Source organism: Telmatherina bonti (genome assembly GCF_933228915.1).
Source record: "Telmatherina bonti genome assembly, chromosome: 19".
Classification (NCBI taxonomy): domain Eukaryota; kingdom Metazoa; phylum Chordata; class Actinopteri; order Atheriniformes; family Telmatherinidae; genus Telmatherina; species Telmatherina bonti.
Window position 1 is genome coordinate 14,789,123 of NC_136617.1, and position 22,232 is coordinate 14,811,354.

A 22,232-nucleotide genomic window follows, 5' to 3' on the forward strand; every position below is an offset into this window, starting at 1 on the left:
TTTGCCGTTGTGTGCACATTGCAGACATCACAGCACAGCCCTGCACATTTTTATTCATTTCATCATTTGTGACAGAGTATGCATGGACAAGTAGTCAGGCCCTGACCTCTGGCTCAGCTGAATGAGAACACACTCCATTTGTACAGTAATAATAGTCCCTCAATGCTGCGTTGCCCTCTGGGATATAATAACCACCCCTGTGCTCGACCACTGAGGAGGGGTTTATTAGTCACTACCCAGAACATTGATTTCTTTCTTTTTTTTTTCTTACTCTGTTGAAAGCCTTCTCACATCTCCAAAGCTGTATCTGTCCTTCTGTATCTCCCTGAAGACAACAGCCTCACAACAAATCTAAGATATGACCCCAGCTTCATCTGAATTATTAAACACTCCCATATCAGACACTGATATTCTCATGCATATTCCTGACTCGACAGCATGCACATGTGCTCAGATTTAGACTCACGTTTCACATTTGTGTTGAAGGCGGCCCATTATGAATTTTCCTCTATTTGTTTTCTGATCTATAAACGGGGCTTTTTTTAAAAACTGGGCATGAAAACATAAAACGACACTAAAAGCCCCATGAAGCTGAACTGATTTTCCTCTCATCAGGACAGAAACCAGACAAATATTCTGTGTGACACATTTCAATTCTTGGGGAAAAAAAGCACCTTATTAACTTTTAAAATAAAGAAATGACTCCTTTCTTTTCTAATATTTATGAACCGTTGACATGTACTAACCTGTGAAGAGCTGCCAGCAGAAGGCTTTCAAGCAGCGACATGCACACACAAAGGAGACATGTTTATAAATGAGTGTAAGCTTTTTAGATTAAGAATTCTTTTGATGAAGCTTGTTCGAGATTCAAATGAAACAGCCTGGGCTCTCTGCATGCTGCAACTTCACAGCAGCAGGCGAAAGTGCAGCTTTTAATCTCAGTTTTTTTTTTTCTTTTACAGGCTCCTGATGCCGCTCTCTGGATATCTGATTAATTTTCAAACCACTCGAAAGAAACATGCCGTATTTGTTCAAAATTAGACATGGCTGCAGTAAAACAGATTTTGTGATTCAGATCTGTGTGACTAAAGCTGCACAATGATCCTAAAAATCAGTGTCATCTTCACTGTAAGTAAAATGGCAAAATGCAGTTTTAAGTCAACAGCAGTATTTAGAAATAAATATTTTGTTTGTCGTTCGGCTTCTTTGCATCTCCGAGCTGCAATTTCTCTTCCTTTAAGCCACAATAAAAAATATCCCACTGAAAAGAATCTGCATAATGCCTGCCTTGTGGCTATTTGGCCCCCTAAAAACACAGAATAAGTAGCTGCATACACTGTATGCTGTTGTATATTAAAACTAGTTTGTTTCTTTCTTTTTCCAGCACAATGGTTTAATTAAGCTGATTAAATCCTTTTCAGTAGCCAGTATTAGCATGTTCATCTTCCTGTGGGAGCTACAGTGTCTCCAGAATTGGTTCAGTACCAATGACTGAATAAATCAACCTGTATTTACAACAGTATGCAGGGATGACATCACTCTTTATCTTGCAGCCTTTGTTGGACCACAGCTTTAAACAAGACTATTTTCTGAGATAATTGGACTAGTTACAGCATCAATAAAAAAAACCTGGCATTGTCTTCTTCTTTAGATTCCTCTATAAGAATGGAGTGCAACTTTCATATTAAGAATAAATAAGTAAACGTAACATAAAAATTTAAGGAATTTTTTGTTTGGTTGAATATGAAAATATATAGTTTGTCTATTACATGGTTTCTTTTCTCTAGTTGAATTTTTTGAAGCATTTGAATGTTGAGTGCATGTGCGTTAAATACATGTACAATGCAAGTTGCATAATATAGACAATGTTTGATAAGAAAACGTTCATTTGGAACAGAACTGAGACTTTATCTGAGAGGAAAGGAAAACCAAATCATGATCAAATTATCTGTTATGTCTCTGGTAAATAACAGGGATCTTTTATTAATCATGGAAAGATCTATAGTAGAAGAACTCTTACTGAGGAATTTTAATGGCAAGTCGAGTCCAGTCAGAAGACAGCATAATTGAATCTACATCACATATGAAAAGGAAAATAAAGCAAGGAATAATGTTTAGCCACAGTGAATGTCTTGTTTCTCAGGGACCATGTAACTGTTTGACATATTCAGATGTTTTTAATACTAAAGAAATAGGCACCTAACAAATGTGCAGAGTTTGAGCATTAAATAGAATATATCAGCACGTCTCTACAGGCTTAAATCCTCTATTCAACTGGAACCTAAAAGCAAATAAAACAAAACTCTTTAGATTAGTTACAAGTCATAATGCTGATTAAAATATTGAATGTCGAGGTAGACAGAACAGTTTCTGCCATTGCCCGCGCTGGAACCAGCACCTTGTCTTCTCCTCACCTCTTTGTGGTGTTGAGCCCTTTTCTCTGAATTTGTCCTTTCATTCTGAGTCTTCTTCAACAAGTAGGGTGATATTGCCAAAGTTCCCATTTCATGTGTAAAGTGCAGCATCAGCCAGTCTGTGGTACCCTGTTGCACATCCAGTTAACACACTCCTCATCCTCCCATCATTGAATGTGTGCATGTGTTGAATGGTAATGTGTGTGTGGCTCAGCTCCTGACAGCCAGCATGGAGTTGATCTCCCAGATGAGGTTGCGGAGTTGGTCCATGATCTGCTTCAGCTGCTGGTTCTTCTGCTTCAGCTTCTGCAGGAAAAAAATCAAGAAAGAGAATAAAAAAGAAACTTATTTAAGAATTACAATGAATTTAAAATATGTATTAAGATAACTATCAAATAATTGGTTTTGCTTCATTAATGAGGCATCTGCGACCTGAGGGGTTTTTTCCCCAAAAAGAAAAAAAAGAAAGAAAACTTTCCACTTCAAGCTTTATTTTACACCCTTCAAGGAAACTAAACGTGAAAAAAGCAGAAATCATCTGAGATGCAATTCTGTCTGTAAATTATTAACATCGCCCTTGAATGTTTGCAAGGATGCAGTGACCTTACTTATCCAACCACCGCAATCATGTTCATATTAACACACTGAGGGAGTCGCTTCTAAAATCATGTCTTAGTATATTTCTACTTAAAATAAAAATAATGATCAGCCGCTGCAAATCCCATTATAGCAGCCCTTTATTAATAATATAGTGACTTGAGACATCCACTGACTACAAATTCATCAATTGAACACAGCTGGATGCAGTTCAAAGTACTGAAATGGATTTCATTTATAAAGTGGCCCAAAAAAAGTCAGCCAGATGACTAAGGAAATAATATTTTGTCACAACACTGGTTTATTAATAAGCAGATCTTCCATACAATCACTGAATGATCTCTCACAGTCTTCATTGGTTAGTCATGTAAACGTAGGCAAATACGATCCATTTTGTCTAAAAGCAGTGTTCAATGTGCAGGAAACTAAGCAAAGGTGACAAAGATTAAAGATTGTCCCACAGGGAAACTTTTTTTGCATTAAACAGCAGACTATAAACAGTATAAACACAATCACAAATAGATAACATTAAATTTTCCAGTTAGTTGTAAGCAAGCCCAGGATGCAGATCCATGTTGTTTATTTTGCTCCTCGGCAGCTCGATTTAGTTTTTCTATAAGGTGTATTTACTTTTTCCCCATCTCAATCTCTCCCCTTTTAAATAAATATCACTATTGTGCCCAACTTTTTTGGCCAATCGAAACCAGCGCTAACTGGGAAGAAACAAAAGGAGAGACACTCAGATAAGGCGTGGTCTCGCCAACACGCAACCCAGCGTAAGCGGTCTTCCAGTTCTCCATGGACAAGACCCATGGCCCTTTCCGACGCAACACGTTTGGCAAGTAGAAATTGAAATATGTTGTCTTATCAAAACTTGAAATTTGTCATTTGTTGTTCTTAGTTTAATGTACATGTTGCAATCATCTCTGATAGTTTGTACACATTACCAATTCAGAAGGGAAATACACCTCTCTCCTGTGAAAAGATAGAGGTGTCCTCACTGCTGGCTGTAAGGATATTAAAGACCAAAGCGAGTCGTGACCAACGTACTGCGATCAATGTATGCTTCGCTCGGTACAGCAACAAGCTGTTACAGAGCAAACAACTGAAAATAATGGGCTTCAAAGGAGAGCAGTGTTATTTCTGAAAGGAACAACTGCCACATCAGCAGCTCTATGAAGCCGTACTTTAAAGGTGAGACGTCAGACCACACTAGTAAAGTCAGCTTGGATAAATTGTCAAAACAGCCGTGTTTCCTTCTAACTGCCAAACAAAGCGGCCTTTTAAGTTGCCGTTATCGAAAGGTAGCAGGATAGGTTTGACACGAGGCCAAAACTACTGAGTCAGGGGGACTAACCAGACAACATCTTGAGGTGGGAGGAACTAATAACTATTTGCATTGACAAGCTAAAGGTGATGTTGGCAATTAACTCAAGTTCATGTTTATTGTCTGAAAGAAGAACCTTATAACAGTATCTATCAAAGTGGGTTTAATCAAATGAATTATATGCTATAATTAAGACTTTTTTTTCCCTTCAAATTTAGCATTTTTGTGTGTTTTTTGTTTTATTTTGTTCATCATCCCATTATTTTGAATGAAACCTGACAACTGACTTCTAGATTGTATGTGTCTGAAAATATTATTTTATTCTCCTAAAAAATTAATTTATCACTAAAATAAGACAAGTATATGAGGACCCTGAAGTACCAATTCAATTGGCTCCAGATTCAGACCTTCTCACTTTATTGAGTCGACAGTATTGGTGGTTATTAGCCCATTCATATGGGGCAGTGGACGGTTATAACTTACACGTATTGCTGATTTACAACAATTATACAGAAAGAGTACCAGTTCCATCTAATTGGAAACCAATCCTCTTGAGGACCTCAAATAATCAGCATTATGGCACATTTTCGTGAAAAACGACATAAAATTAAGACAATTAAACTGTGGTGATAAGCAAAACAACAAATAAAAGGCTTCTGATTCCCAATGGACCTTAAACAAATCATTGAATAGAGACCTAAACATGTTTGTTTTTGTTGACATCTCTCTCTATTGGCTTCTCTCAGGTTTTGAGAATTCGGTTGCTACGGAAGCTGCTATGGATACATTCCAATCCTATTTTTTACCATCAGCCAGCAGTGTAGGGAGTTTTATAGTTTATGTTCATGTATATCTCAGGAATATACAGATGTTTTGTTTGTTTTTTTAATATAGTTACAGTGTCAGTCCCACTGGGAAGAGGGAAGACCCTCTGGAGGGACTATATTTCTTGGCTAGTTTGGGAACGCCTCAGGATCCCACTGAACAAAGGTGGAATAAGTGTCTGGAGAAAAGGAAAGTTTGGGCTTTCCTGTGATGGTTGGGAAAGAAAAAGGATGGGTGGAAGGTTATTAGCAGGGATACCAACACACAAATCCACATACAAAGTGATGTTATCAAAAAACAAGACTTTCAGTTTACCAAAAAACTAACTTTTTTCCTCATAACCTTCATCAAGTGAACACTTGCTATCCATGTGCTGCTGTCACCGGTGAGATTTTCTGACCAAAACCATGAAGGATGCAGGATGTTCCTGCAGGATGAACAAATGTGCCATTGTGGAGCTGCTGCTACCCAGCAGCATCCTGAGGCTGAGAGAGAGCACTATACAACTTTTACATCCAGGACATAACTTTAGGTTTTGCTTCACAATAATAAGGAACTGCCGGTTTTGAACACCCAACATTGCTGATTCAGCAAAGAAACACAAGAAGATGAAAGGAGAGAAAGAGACAAAACAAGAGTCATCGTAAGATCATCTTTTGCTGGCTGGAAAACCGCAAAAGTTCTGTCCTGTTTTTAAAGCAAAAGATGATTTAAAGAGGGGTGACAGTATTACATAATCATCAGGGATTTAAAATCTCTAAAGCTAAGGAGTTGGATACGCATCTCATTGGGTATTGCAGTTTCATGGGATTAAATACCAATACAGCTAAACAGAAGGCCACCTGTTTTTCCTTTTAAAGGAGTTTCAATACACACATGAAAGCAGTATTAACTCAAGGTATTTCTCCCAACAGAACAGACAAAATGGTCCCATACGGTTTGTGAAATTACTCCCTGTTACATCAGTTGCCTTTATCAATCGCCACCTCTGCTGAACACTCAGCTAAAACAAACATTTTGTCTGCTTCAGGAGTGCACAAGTAAATCACAGAGCAGCAAACAGCCAAATCTCCCAGTCAGTACTGGTTTTGTTTGCCTCTGAAGGCCATACAAAGGCTTCAAAGTCAACAGCTACCAAGAAACAACACATCTTCTCCAAGCTTTATGCCTAAAAAAATACTGGGTTCTTCATTGCTTCTGCTGCTGGGAAGTCTCATGAATAAAAGCAAGAACAGCTGCCAAATGTTGTGTCTGCATAAAAAAAGTAAATAGAAAAATAAAAACCAAAACGTGGGCAAAAAAAAAGTGTTTGGAGGTTTGGGGTAAATTCAGCAACAGCAGTACATCATGGTGAAAGGATTGGCTGTTTTTCCTCTTACCAAAACCCTGAGAGTAAGGAGAGTAAGAAGGAGAAAAGTTCCTCCACTCAGGAGCTACTGTATCTGCAGTGCAGTGAAATCTATTAAGATTAAATCCATCTCATTCTCTGTTACACTCCTTTAGCCATGACTAATTACCAGCCATTTTTTGCAGTGCAGATAACACCTTGAGCAATCGATTTCACACAGCTCTCTTAATATCAACTGTTTAGCTGATTGTCCTTGAAGATATTTCCGAGTGGAACATTTGGAAGCCTTCCAATCTCTCTCAGGAGGGTTTTAAATACCTCTCATGCTCTCTCGCTCCTTTCTGTCCCCCTGCCTTTCACTTTGATTCTGAGAGTGTGTGTGGACGGCAGCGAGTGTGGATAGCAAGGGATATGCCTCATTGCTTTGACAAGCAAGTCCTAAAATAACCAAGTCACTTATTCTTTATTAATGAGATGATGCCTCTGAAAATTCAAACACTTTATCAAAAAGAATAAATAACTTTTATTCCAAAAAACAATGCAATTATTACAACAAAAGCGTTAAAACAGAAAAGCTGCACTTATTTCATCCTAATCTTAAAATGTAAAACAGTCCAGCGGCACTACAAAGACGCATCCGCTCACTTCTGAATCCATTTTCTACCACAAAAATGAACTCCATTGCCTTTCTAAAGCCTGACATGAAACTGCAGATTTTTCACAGGAAAAATAAAACCACGGTGGCAATAAAGTCTTCACGGCATGTTCATTATAAAAAGGCTTCCTGGCATATCTTGATATATGAATAAGAAGGCTGCTTTCATCCCAGAAATGATTCTGCAACCTCGGGGAGATATAATCCATTCACAACCTCATAATTAGCACAACTCTAATCCTTCACACCTATAATTTGATATTCAGGAAATGGGTTTACTGCAGACAATAAAGCAGAGGAAGGAAGATCTATACTGTCAGCTTTTTGTCATATATTTTGAGGTCTTTATACACCTACACATTCTCAGCCAACAATTGCACATTTGCAAATGCCTTTTAAATGCACAGCGCACCTCTTCAGTGTGGCCAGTCAACAGTTCATGATGGTGGGCAGGATGCACCGTCTGAGCTGCAGTCTCTCAGGGCTTCCTGAAGGCTGGAAGACCGCCTAACACACTTCATACATGATAAACTGGGAGACTGCAGCAGGCTGGTGGAGGAAAGCGTGAAACATCACAGTGAACCCAGATGGAACAGAAATGGCAGTTTGCTCTCACAAAGTTGAAGTCAGCAGAAATAAGTGCGAGCAAGCATTTTATCCAGGACAAGTGTTGTAAAGTGTTGCATATTTTTAGGTTTGTTTTGTTGCATTAGAGCTTTAATTGCTGCTGATATTCTGTTGTTTTTTTCTGAGTTGCTCTCACTAAATGCCACTTCAGGCCCAGCTGTAATCCCCCCATTGGCCTTGCTGCTCCGTTCAGAGCGCATACGACTTTTCCTTTGGGAATAAAGGAATTGCACTAATAAAGCTTTTCAACTGAGCCATTTGGGTCCAGTGAAAGCTTCTATTTTATCATAGCAAACAAGCACAAATGCTGCAGCTCAGATCAGTTTTATCAGTGCAGCTTAGTGCTGTTTGCAAGTTCTGTAACCCTTCAGGTGCAGCCAGGTAATCACTTTTGCCTACCATCATTAGAAGAGCAACATCATGGGACTTGCTCTATTTGAACCAAATAAAAAGAATTTCTCCACACAATTAAGTCTGATTATTGCATCTCCTCGCTGTATGTTCACTGCCTGCAGGAGTGCATGTCTGTGCACTGTGGCTGCAAGAAGACAAGGTCATGTTAATTAACAGTGTCCAACAGCAAGTGTACTGACAGAACACATCAGCAGAGGACCAGAGGAGGCCACGGTGAGTCCAGTTAAAAACAGACTAGACTGTTAAACAGTGAATGAAAAGTTCTGCGTGGCCAGAACCACTTTGCATCCACTGGCTGGACTACACCTAAAAGTTAAACCAGGAAGTTTTGATCATGAACATTAAAAGTAAACAGCACAAAATTGTAATTAATAAAAAAAAAAAAAGAAATAAATAAATAAGACTAAATGAAAGATAATTTCATTTTGAATTAAAATTTGATTAATCTTGAATTTCTTTTTAAAAATATTTTTCCATTTTGAGTAGTAACTGTTATGAGTTGCTTCATTCATATACTTCCTTCTTTCATGTGACTGGACATCTCAGCGTCCTCATCCTCCTAAATCCCACTGCAGCTTTGACACCATCAAGCACACTGTTCTTCCCAGTCGCCTGCAAGCTTCCTTCAACACGACCAGCTCTGCTCATGACTGGTTCAGACTCACTCTCTCCAACACAGAACAGCTGATGAACATCAACAACTCCATGTCCCCCCTGCCTCCTCCTCAAGGTGTTTTTCAAGGTTCTGTGTTTGATCGTCTACTCTTCAGTCTCCGTTTTCCACCAATCCGTATATGTTTCTCTTAAACTAATCCTTATCTAAAGTTAATTCCTTTCCTTTCTTTCTTGTTTTAATTTCAAATTATGCTCCTTTTTGATTTCTAACGTTTTATTGTCTCTGTAAACTTTTAATCACCCTGTTGTTGAATTGTCCTCTACAAATAGACTTGCCTTGCCTTATTTGCCATTCCATTCACCCTCAAATCCACATCACCACCAAATCCAAAACCCTCACAGGCCAGTCCACTCTCAGCTGCAGTATTTTGCAGTCCTCTGCTTCCTGGTATCCATTCGTGGGCAGATGACAAGTATCAATTGTGTACAAAAGGGTTTGGGGCAAAGTTTCACCATAAGTGATACTCCAAAGGAAATACAGTGGGGCTCCAAGGTTTGGGCACCCCTGGTAAAAATTTATTTTAATGTGCAAATAAGGAGCTTTAAAAAGATGGAAAATCTCAAAAAGGCATCAAAGTACAGTTTAGACATTCTTATAACATGTCCAAAAAAAGTTACATCTTATTTCCATCATTTAAACTTTCAGAATAACCGAAAACAAAATATGGTGTCTGTAAAAGTTTGGGCACCCTGCAGTTTCAATTTGACAATTGAAACCTGACAGTGTCCTGGATTGTTTACAGTTAGTGTCTGGAAAGACCAGGTGATGTCAATCTCAAAGGTTTTAAATGCTCAGACTCATCTGACCTTGCCTCAACAATCGGCACCATGGGTTCCTCTAAGCAGCTGTCAAGAACACTGAAACTGAAAATAGTTGATGCTCACAAAGCAGGAGAAGGGTGTAAGAAAATAGCAAAGTGTTTTCAGATGCTAATATCCTTTGTTCCGAATGTAATCAAGAAATGGCGGTCACTGGGAACAGTGGAAGTTAAAGCAAAATCTGGAAGACCAAGAAAAATATCAGACAGAACAGCTCGCAAGATTGTAAGAAAAGCAAGTCAAAACCCAAGTTTGACTGCACAATCCCTCCAGGAAGATCTGGCTGATACTTGAGTTATGGTACACCATTCCACTATAAAGAGGTACTTGTACAAATATGGCCTTCATGGAAGAGTCATCAGAAGGAAACCCTTTTTTTACACCCTCACCACAAAAATCTGCATATGAAGTTTGCAAAGGAACATATACACAAGCCTGATGCATTTTGGAAACAAGTTCTGTGGATTGATGAGGTTAAAATTGAACTTTTTGGCCAGAATGAGCACAGGCACATTTGGAGAAGAAAGGGCACAGAATTTAATGAAAAAAACCTCTATCCAACTGTTAAGCATGGGGGTGGATCAATTATGCTTTGGGGTTGTATTACAGCCAGTGGCACAGGGAACATGTCACGAGTAGAAGGAAAAATGGATTCAATGGGATTTGAGCAAATTTTGGATGCTAACCTAATGCCATCTGTGAAAAAGCTGCAGTTAAAGAGAGGATGGCTTCTACAAATGGATAATGATCCTAAAAACACCTCAAAATCCAGGGTGGATTACATCAAGAGGCATGAACTGAAGGTTTTGCCATGGCCTTCACAATCTCCTGACCTCAACATAATTGAAAGTCTGTGGATAGACCTTAAAAGAGCAGTGCGTCACAGATGGCCCAGAAATCTCAAAGATCTGGAAGACTTTTGCAAGGAAGAATGGGTGAAGATACCTCAAACAAGATTCGAAAGACTATTGGCTGGCTATGAAAAAGTGTTTACAAGCTGTCATACTTGCCAAACGGGGGAATAGAAGAGTCTAACTATGCAGGGTGCCCAAACTTTTGCAGAGGCCATTTTTTGTTTTCTGTTATTTTAAAAGTTAAAATGATGGAAATAAGATCGAACATTTTTTGACATGTTATAAAAATGTCTAATCTGTAATTTGACGCCTTTTGGAGATGTTCCATCTTTTGTTAGCTTCTTTTTGGCACATTAAAAAATTTTTTACCAGGGGTGCCCAAACTTTGGAGCCCCACTGTAAGTGAAACATTTTACTCAAAAAAATTCAATAAGTAAACCAAGAATTTCGCCAACACAAATGATAGCGTTTAGAAAGTCCATGCAGTTCTTTTTAGGCATACAAAAGAAATTAACATATCTCAAGGTTGTACTTAAACATCCTTGAAAATATGGTTGATAATCATTTTTTTCCGAAACCCCTGTGTGGAAAAAAACAGCACCAAAGAAAAGTAACAGTTTCCAGTTGATCCCCACAAAAACTTCAGTTAAACACAGCAGAGCTTTGAGCCTCTTGTTAAAGGTTTTGACATTTCTATTGTCTTCTTTGATACTTTTACTGGTCCCACATATGCTCCAAAGTGCAACATTGCCCCCAAAGCTTTCTGACAATGTACTGAAATATGCATAACAAATGCAGAGGGGAGAGTATGTTCATATACATACGAGTACTTTACATTGAGCACAAATTGGTCTTTACATCACAGATCCAGTTTTAATTGTCCTTGACATTCTAAGTAGATTGAACTATTTGATATATAGTTTTTTTAACACCTAAATAATCACATCTGATACATACCATTTTTGAGACATTTTACGCCACTTTGTTAAAGACTTTCTTCAATTTTTTTTCTATTTTATTGTATTTATTATGTTTATTTTATGTGTCGCTAAAGAGCCAAATCTTCAGAAAGAAAACATAAAAATGGACACAGTGACATCTATCGTGCATTTCTGGAGCAGCAGAGTTTCGCTTTACAGTAGAAAAACAAACTGGCTGTTTTAAACATGCAACGTCGCTGATTCAACAAAGAAACGGAAGAAGATTAAAAGAGAAAAAGGGACAAAACAAGAGTCACCGTAACATCATCTTTTGCTGGCTGGAGAGAGCTAACAGGTTAGGTAGGAGATGGACATTGAATTAGCAGTCGATAGGGGGCGGGTGACGGGGGAAATGGCAAAAGTTCTGTACTGTGTCTTTAAGGAAAAAGTTTCCATCTAAATATATTTTTGTTATAACATCAGGATGTTCTGACTGATGATATTTATGTGTGCCATTAATTTAAACCCATAAAGATAAAAATGTTATTTATCTTCTGATTTATGGGCTGATAAAGGGAAGAGGTCGCACACATTTATATCTGCAGACTTTATCATGACAGCATCTAAATCCTCTTTCTCCACCAACTTTCCAACAAGCGTATCGGTTTGGATCTCTGCTAAAAAAAAAAATTTAAAAAAAGATTTCACAGAGAGGGGTTGTGTTTGTCTGAATAATGCTTTGATGTCTAAGCCCAAGACAGAGCACTCATCATTAGTCCAAGTTTTGACATAAAAAGTACAAAAGAACAGTAAGAAAACTGGACAAACAATGTCCAGAACAGCTGATTTGACACCACAGATGACAGTGGGATTGCTTTATTTCTGCCACCCTTTTCTGCTTTTCCCTCCCTCTTTTATTCCCTTCATCACACTTCCTTTATCCCCAACTCTCCAAATCAGATCAAAGAGGCAGTCCTCAACAGACGGAGTGAAAGGAGAAAAAAAATAAATACATTTTTCATAGCAATGGCTACATTAAAATTCGGCTCCACAGAAACTTTGCAGCGAGACGCTCTAACAACTGTATCTGTGTTTCATGTCAAGGCAGATTTTAGTTCAGGCCAGCAGAAGACACTCTCTGACCTGAAATCAATTAGTCACAAACACACTCATACATTTACATCTTTGTAGGCCCACTGGTGTGAAATCAAAATCTATAAACACTGTCAAATGTATGACATCAAACAACAGTGAGTCTCCAGGCTTATCGAGCTTGATAATTGCTACCTCTATATTAATTCATTTAGTGACATTATCTTCCTAATAAAGCTGATTGAAGAGGGTGTTTTGATCCATTAGGCATCATAGAAAATCAAGCTAATCTTGTAATTATATTATCATATAAATAAGGAAGTATTTATCTTCTTTTAAGTCAGTTAGCAGGATTCATCACCGATTAAATACATGACCAGCACGCACTGTGAGCACATTAAGAGCTCCAGCTTCGCTTTTTGACGAAGCGGTTTCAGATAATACTGGGGATGAAATGACTTAGATTAAAATACACATAGACACAAACACACAGTTCAGAGGAGGGAGGGGGAATATAGCAAGTGGAGCAAAAAACGTGCCTTCACTCAGGATTCCTCTGCTAATCCGCCCTGTCGCTGGCAACTCAAATCGCAGCTTTGACTCCGACGGATATGGCTGGGAATTACAAGTGTAAGTGTCTGTGAGTGAGGAGAAGGGATTAGGGAGAAGAGAGGAAAGGAGAGGAGAGATTTTTGCTCCCACAACTAAATCGTTGCTGGAAAGGGATCACTCTAAAACCATCATTTGCAAGCAAAGGAAGTTGAATGAAATTGTTTGACCAAACCCAGATGACGGTGTTTATCCAAGCACAAAATCAGCAACAGTCTTCAAGGCCTTCATTTTGCCTGCCATCTGACAAAAGGTACACTCCACCCTGAGCTGGCGCTTCAGAATCAGCACCAGCTTCATACTGCCAGATGGCGAGTTTGGCAGAAACAAATAAAAACTTCAGTGCAGCATGCAGCACCTTCTTCTTTCCCTTTTCAAACGATTACCTGGGTCACAGTTGGAGAAGAGTGCATGCACTTAGATTTAGAGGTAGAGAGGGAAAGAAAGCGGGAAGAAGATGAGTTTCCATGTGTAGAAACCAGTTCAACTATAACATGTTTATCTCCTATATCATCACTGATCATCCACGATCATCCTTTCAGAACCAACAGCATCGCCACATCACTGTCTCTGCTCCACGTTACCAAGAGCTCATGTCTTCTTCACGTGGTTTACAAGGGTTAAAGCGAAACTCCTTGCTGTCCTCAGACAGCGAGACAGATTGTCTCTGCAGAAATGAAAGTCGAACTAAATCAAATTCTGTCATTATAATAAGTAAAAGTACTTGGAAAGCAGCTTCAGTTAAACAGGAAGGTATGGTGCTTTTCCAGATATCAAAAGGTTACTAAATCATCCAGAAACATCCTCAAAGAAACATGACTCTGTATTTGGGAGAAGAATTAGGACAGCGCAAACTCCTGGGGTTAACATTTTTAGCAGCAAGTGTCTCTACAGTATAAAAAAAACTGCCAGCCTCCATCCTGAAAGTATTGCAGCCTAGTTTATGCCCATGAAGGTGTTACGTTGATTGAAATTTGACCTGGATCTTATAACATTCATTCAGCAATTTCATCTTTTTCATCTTTATTGCTTACCATGTGAAAACGCTCCATGTAATTAATCACTGTACATTTTCAGTGCGGCTCAGCTACACCTGGACCCACTACTGGCTGCACTGATGAGGCGAAACACCAGGACTTCAGACAAAACAGCTGTTCAATTATTTCTGCATTGATATTATTTATCATCATCTCAAAAAAGTAAATACAAATAAAACCTTGTTATGCTGCATAAAAATAAGTACAAGTTTGACAGTAAAAATCTGGGGCTCCACTTGAAAAGTAGTAAAACTAAAGCCAATCCTAGTGGAAAATAAAAAAAAAAATTAGATAAAATGAGAACTACTTACTTAAGTACTTATTTTTTCCTTTAATTTTTTATTATTTACTGTTTATTATTATGTGGTATGTCTAAACTTTTGTTAGAGCAAAAGGTATCCATCAGACATGTATCAAAGTGTGAAAAATATGGTTTGGAATAAAGTTTTTACCATAAACTGTTGCATATACGATACACATGGCATTAAATGGTTAAAAAAAATAAAAAATAAAAAAAATAATAAAAAAATACGTTATGTACAATGTTTTATAATTCTGCTTCATTTTAAAATACCTTAAAACAACAGACAGCTCTGTTGAATTAAACATCATTTGAAATTACTTTCTGAATAAAAAATAAATGAAATTGCCAGCTTCCATTATTTATTATAGGGTTACAATAACTACATATTAGTAGGCTTGTGCTGTAACTCTACCAGATTAAGAGATTTATCGGAAATTGAAATTATTTGTATAAAAAATTATTAAAAGTTGGATTTGATCAAATTGTGCTATTAAGCAGATTTCTTGACATAATTAGGTAGATATGAAGTAATCTCTGCAGGTGCAGACCACAAATAGCAGCAAAGTATTCATCATGTACTTTCATGTTTACTTCTGTTGAATTAAACACAAACTTCACAAAATAGCATTAAGTTCCATGTTGCCATTACAGATTGCACATGATGTCACCTGATTGATCTCATATGCCAGACAGCGATGGTGCATCAATACATTTCATTAAGATTAGAGCTATCTCTGAAGCTCTTAGGTCTCTGCAGAAATGACTTCATATAAACTGATTCATGTCTGATTTTGAAAACAACTGTTTAACCTGACATGCAATCAGATTCCACTCGATCTAAATGCATGTATAAAAAAAGACATTGAAATAACATGAAATGTCACTTCTCAGAAGAAAAAAGACAAACTAGTCTGAAAAACTGGCGAAACGCACAAGTGAGTTGAAGTGAGTAAGCAGCTTAGTGATCTCTGCCCTGTCTGGGGAACCCCATGACTCTTAATGGGCCTTAGTTTACCATCTGACAGTATATCTATGGGGAGCTGGGCCAAGCAGCTTTAATTTGCATTAAATCAGTTTAAAAAAAAAAAAAAAACCTTAATTGACTTTAAAAACTTCACAGCTTTTTCTCAAGAGGAGGGTTGAGAGTTCTGTGTTTGGCAATGGCTTTCCCCGGGGGAATGAAGCCTTTACAAGGCTTTTGAAGGCAGATAAAAACCTTTCCTCAGCAGTGGCAGAAATACAATAGCTATGTTGTCATTCTTGCATACACTGACCAACACGTTTCTTTCAATACATCTTCAGTATCGAGGTGGAAAGCTTGCAGTGTCAGCTCAGTGCTGCAGAATGGTTGAATCGACTTAGTATCTGAGGCTGGTCACCCTCTCACTCTCTCCTAAGCACTTGTGTCTCTGGCAGGTAGTCCCATCGATTGGGATTTCCTCTGTGATTTGGTGGCCACTTAAAATGAATAAGGGCCAAGATGTAAGATCAAAGCTGCCTCAAAACCAGTGATGTGTAGCCATGCAAAAAACTTAACCACTGGCAATGTCACAAACAGAGTATAATCCAAAGTATGCAGAGATGGTAACGAGGTAGAAGCTCGGCGGCTGAGTGACGTGCAAATATCAGCAGTTTGGTTGGAAAAAGCTCATAAATTCAACTTTTATCCAAGAACTTTGTTCCTGACTATGTTCCTGCATAGGTCGTTTGTACTTGAAGGTTAATTTGCACACAACTGTTAAGCTTTAGCAGCTGATCTGATACAGGGATTGAAATTCAAATTATAACCTTCAGGGTTTTAAATTATCCTGACTATACAGGTATGATTCCTTTTGGTCCTTGTAAACGATAAGAGTAGTGACTTACAGAGGGAAAAGTTGGTAATTAAAAGCTTTACAAGGCCAGTATCAAGGCTTAAAGCACTCCTAAAAATCTATGCTTACAGTAAGTTTTCCCATTTCCCTGACTGGCATCTGTTTGCTTCTCCAAACACAAATTATACATTTGTGCAATTAACTTCACTATTAAAAATTATGGAAAAGTGAAATAAAGACAGCTAAATATTAACACTTGACTTTAATTGATTGAAAACCCTTCAACATGAAGACTTCTGGTGAGTGAACAGATAAAGATGGACTGGATTGGAAAAAACATATTTAGCAGGTTATTAAATCCCAACTTCTGTTGCTGAAGTGTTGAAAGAGTGAAAATAAGCAAGCATCAGGATCTAGACAAATTTAACAAAAAGACCAAACTATGGCAGATAGACAACTGGGTAACTTGCCATTTAAGGTTACTGATTTTCTCCTGCCGACATCTGGGTCATGATGAAATGAAAAGAGGGTGAACTGACCTGGCAAACCATATAGTCAACAACATTGTGGCTGTGTGATGCTTAATGTTTTTATGGTAAATTATAAATGTAAAATTTAAACGGATATTACTTTGGCATGTAATATTAGTTTAATTTAAAGTCAATACATATTATGATCCTTTGAACAACTTATTCTTATTCAAATGTTCAAAAATTCATCAAAATATAACGTGAATACATTTCCAACCACCAGAATACTGAAACCCCTTTACTAGCATAGCAATATGGATCTTTGGTTGAGTTTCCTCCACAAACAGCTAATTCAGCATCCATCTTGCACTCTGTTATTTCACCAAGTTCTCTCCAGCTAGTAAAAGTCAGTCTGATACTGACTCTTGCCATATATCTTTTTGTTATCTTACTGTGTCCTTTTCTCTCTTACTTTTCCTTGCTTCCTTCAATAGTGATCTTTTTTCCATTTCTTTGCTAAAGCCACCATGGTGCATGTTCAAAACAGTTAAAGTGGAACTATTCTGTGCATTTCAGGCTAATTTATTTTTATTTCTGAGCCCAGAAGGGCTGGGATTGATTGAGTTATTGCCACAAATCGCTTTATTTACTTCAGACCGACCCTCTCCGTAGGCTCTCAGATCAGCCTGTGGGCAAAATGAGTGGATTGAGACTCTTCCGCATTAAGCCCCGCCTCCCGCCACTGCACTACATCAGGAGCGCGCACCGCACCTGCTTTCATTGTAACATCTCATCAACAGAAGGAATAGGCTAATATGAACTCAATAACAAACAAAATACAATGTCAACACATAGCATACAGCCCTACATGTTGGAACCTGAATCAAAAGGGTTAGGGTTAGGGGTTTGAAAACAAAGTGGAAAACAGCAACCCACAGCAACGAATGCAGCAGGATGTCTCTCTTTGGTAAACTCACCATCACCTCGCCATCTCGCCATCGTTGGAAATAACTTTATCAGATGTTTTCCACCCGCCTGATGTATTTGTACATGCCCTTGTTAACCAGTAGAAGGTAACCAATCATCGAACCTTATCCCCCGGGACGTCACAAGGATTTTCAAGTAGAAAAAAACTCTCTAAAACAACGCATTTTTCGTCGCCATGGAAACCAAACTGAGATCTCGCTGGAACTCAAACTCAAACTCAAACATGCATTTAGGTGATATAAAACAGTGCCATTCACATGTCTGATGAGGATTCAACACTGTAACACTGTAGAAAGCTCAGAAAACTGGAAATACCATAATAGCACCCCTTTAATGTTTTGACAACTAGTTGTTTGCATGCGACACAGTGCTAATGAAGCACCAGGACAAAAAAAAAACAGTTGCGTGGAGCAGTTTCTCAACCTTAGGCCGTTGCTAGGTAACAATGGCTTGAAAAATATACAAGATAAATGTTATTGTGCCAACAAATCAAATCAGAGGAGTTCTGAAATTACTAATTATGTAGTGACACTTTCAGGTTACTTTATCAAAATAAACAGTGGCTAATGACAACGGACAGGTGGAGGTAAAAGAGGAAAACTAAATGATGTAATCTCACCTGAAAGTAAAATAAACAATTTTTTTGTACAAAATGAAAATGTGTATAAAACAGATAGAAATGTAATTTGTGATATATCGCAAGACAATCTAATTAGCTAGTTTCTCCTGCAATGAAAATCACATAGTCAAGTTACAAATTAGAGTTTAGTAAGGGCAAAATAAATTAAAGAAAAATAAGTGCAACAGACATCAGGAAGGATTCATCTACTGGATCTTTACCATCAATAAATAAAGATGTTGCATGCATTGGCGTTTTCACCTGTTACCCAGAGGTAAACTGATATTTAACAGTAAACAGAAGGACAGATTTCCTGAAGGATTCCTGATGACAGCGGAGCTGCGTGAGTATGTTGGAGAATGAGCTGCAGTGTGTCACAGAGAGGTCAGGACAGACAGTCCATGACGGAGCTTCACAAACTGCACCATGGTAACAGTCCTTCCTGACAGCCGTGGCCTCTTTCAGCAGGATAACTCTGCACCTGCCAGATTGCAAAAATGGTCTCAGAAACATGAGTTCAAGTTGACTTGGCCTCTAAATCCCCCAGATCTCAGTCTGATCAGGCATCTGAGGAATAGGCAGTAAAAAATGTCTGGTCTCTAGAGGCTCCACAATGTGTGACAATGGTTTGAAAAAACTGATCAGAGCCCACTGCAGACACACACTATACTAGACAGGTAATTTAACCCTCAATAGATGCTGGGGACATTCTCAATTTTTTTACTTTCATGCCATTTCAGCCATGTTGAATGAATATTGGTTGAATTTACAAAAAGATATTCCTGTTCTTCTTCTTGCATAACTTTAGAATTTTAAGGTCAGTTCCTTAAATTAACCTAAAACAGCTAAACTACAGAAAAACTTACACATTTAAACTTGGGGACAAGTTTTTTCCTTCATAAAGAACTGTGGAGCTTTCTAATTAAAGTGGCCTTTAAAGTGTTAAAAACTACAAATTATAATTATTCAATAAGTATATTCCAGGCATTAGTTGTTTTAAAAGACTTCATTTAAAGTGAAAAAAATATAAAATATTTTTACAGCACTTTAAAAAAAAAAAAACATGTCAAGTTCTTAGGATGAAATATGAGATTTTAAAGGATTTCATAAGTGTTAATACAATGGCTGAGTGGAATTTAATGTTTTTTTTTATATTTTTCTGTCTTTTCTAAGAAAGTCTAAACTCATGGGGCAGTAATCAAAATGAGTGGGATTTATTCTGATTGATCAACAATTGCAGTCTGCAGAAATGTAAAGCTGCTGCCTCTGCCTCCATTTAATTAGAGGTCTGTATCTCCTGGCATCTGTGCTGCTAAATTGCCAATTAAGACAGCAGGAGACTAGAACTTCCAGTAGTTGAATGTATACTGGCATGCAGGATGATACTGGGAAACTTGTTTACCACCCTTTGTACATACAGGATGAGCATCAACAAGTATGCATGAGCTTCAGTGAACCTATACACATAAGAACAAAATCTTAAAGCCAGTACTTGCAAAGTGATACCCCACTTAGTCTCAGAGCAGACAGAGCATCTTTCTTTCATCTCTGATGTATGCCAGGAGGAAAATCAGGCCAAGCTGACCATCTCCTCTCACACTGACACTTTTAAGGGTTTTTAATGGGCAGTGGAGGGCCCATAATAGTTTTTTTTTTTTTTTTTAATCTTTTAATTTAAATTATATTCAAGTGCAAACAGCCGTTCTTCAAATGTCATATGCATCTTGCTACTCAGTGATGTGTTTAATTGGTAGAATCACTCTCACACACTCCTAAAATCATTTCCACTATGGCATGTCTCTAGAAAAGTAACAGGTTTTAATTGCCTCTATTGTTTTCAGCGATGTAGGAAAGAGTAGGAGGGATAATAACAAACAGACAAGTATGCAGATTTAGGAAGATAGAAAGATAACTATAATTCAAAGTCTCCAATGATCTTGCAGGAAATGTTTAATGACTAGAAAGAAGAACTAAGGTTGATCAGAACTTATATCAGAAATCAAGCATTTTCTCTTCTCCTAAAGACAAAGCAGTTTCTCAACTTCAAATGGTAGCGTTTTTTTTTTTGCCAGTTCTTAAGAAAGCAGCTTTCTTTTCACTGACTGAAATCCATAATGAAGAGTGATGACAGGGTTTGAAGTAATGCAAAACAAGGCAAGCTTTCAGATGATGCAACATGCCTTGTGGCAGTCTCAGCACAGATCCTTGATTAGCTCTTGATTTTGACTAAATCTGGAAACATTTGCACCATATCAGGCCAATTACATCCTTTACATGTATGGTTATGATCTTAGTTTAACAATGAATTGTGAAATAATACACATAATCATGTAAGATGCAAAACAAACAGGTGCTCACTATCCAGAGGAGCCAGTCCTGTGATCCACTTCTACAAAGCATCAGGATCAAAACTCCTCAAGATAGCATGAAACTGTCTCAAAAACTGAGAACAAAAATCATCTCAACCATCTTCAACACAAAGTACAACAAACAAGCTTTTTGTCATTTTTGGTGATTTATTCTAAATAATGGTATGATCAGCTGTTCAATGTCTGTATTTTGCTAAGTCAGAGATGAAGACTAAAAGCATTTCTTCACTAACTTCTCAGATGGTTTGATGTTTTAATTACCTGTCCATGTGATTTGCTGGGTGTAAAAATGACAAACTTGTTGGGAAACAAGGATGCAAAATGTTGTTTGAACTTTTCTTCCAGAGTTGAACTTTTGCACGAACAATTTTTCAATTAAGATCAAACATTAACTTTTAAACAAAGAGCCACATGGGAAGCTGTGAAAGTCCAATTTCTGCAGCAGCTCAATGTGCGAATTTAATAATCCAGATTGGCAGTTAAAGGACTGACTCATCTGCCTTTATACTTGCATGATTCCAGCAGCAATACATGTCTGTAAACACCATCTGTTTGAATAAAGGCTGAAATACAGCACATGAAAAGTGTTATGTAATATGTTAATGAGCCATGTGCTTGGTATAGGCAGTGCTAATTAACTATGTGGAGGTGGAAGCAGCATGTCAAGGGGAAGCTGTGGTGTTTAACTAGAGGGGTTTAAGTAGAGAGGTTTTAAGTCTTTCTCAACACTGGCTCAAAATTAACAAACAGAACAAACCACAGATTTTGAGAATCTGGGATCAGTAACCTTAAAGCTGCACAAGTGAACTTTCAGCTTCAGTTTTGGATTCTCTCTCCTGTCTTAAGCCTGTTACATCCTCCACGAGAAGCAAGAACTGAGTTCTTGTTCTCGAGGCTGCAAGAACAAGAAAAAACGTCTTGTTCGGCAGGTCCATACATACTACACGAGAAGCACGTCTGCAGCGGTGAGGGATTACTGCGGGGGGCAGATGTCTGCTTTTATGCGCGATGAACCCGGTTGTTACCTCCGCCGAGGAGGTTGTTTTCCCCGGCGTCTTTTTGCTTAAGATAACTTAAAAGGTTACGGAGGGATTTTATAAATATTTCAAGAGTTGTTGCAAATGTAAAAATGAAGAACTGATTAAATTCTGGTGGTGATCAGGATCACCGTTTGGATCCAGGAATGTTTTAAAAGGATTCTTAAACATTGTGCTTGGCGGAGGTTTCCGCTCTCTGAGTTTCTAGTTTCATATTCAACGAGCAGCTTCGTCCGCGGCAGGGCGGGTTGTGCATGCGGCTGGGTCCGAGTGTTTTATTGCCACGTGTAAAAATGTTTGTACTTTCTCACCACCTCGATCCGTTTTGCCGGCAACAGCAAACACACGGAAGCAGCAACTCCGCTTCATGCTTTCTCTGTGTTAACGACGCCCACCTCCAATGTCCGACCAATCACATG

The 22,232-nt window shown here is 38.1% G+C and overlaps 1 protein-coding gene across 3 annotated transcripts in view; it reads right to left on the minus strand.

Annotated features, from left to right (window-relative positions):
* Positions 1 to 1,385: 1,385 nt before the first annotated feature.
* Positions 1,386 to 22,232, minus strand: part of med30 (mediator complex subunit 30) — a 44,259-nt gene continuing 23,412 nt past the window's right edge. For all 3 annotated transcript variants that reach the window (XM_079259110.1, XM_079259109.1, XM_079259108.1), the window contains one exon: positions 1,386 to 2,720. In XM_079259110.1, the coding sequence (XP_079115236.1) occupies positions 2,625 to 2,720 (96 nt within the window). In that variant the 3' untranslated portion in view covers positions 1,386 to 2,624. The remainder of the gene's footprint in view (positions 2,721 to 22,232) is intronic.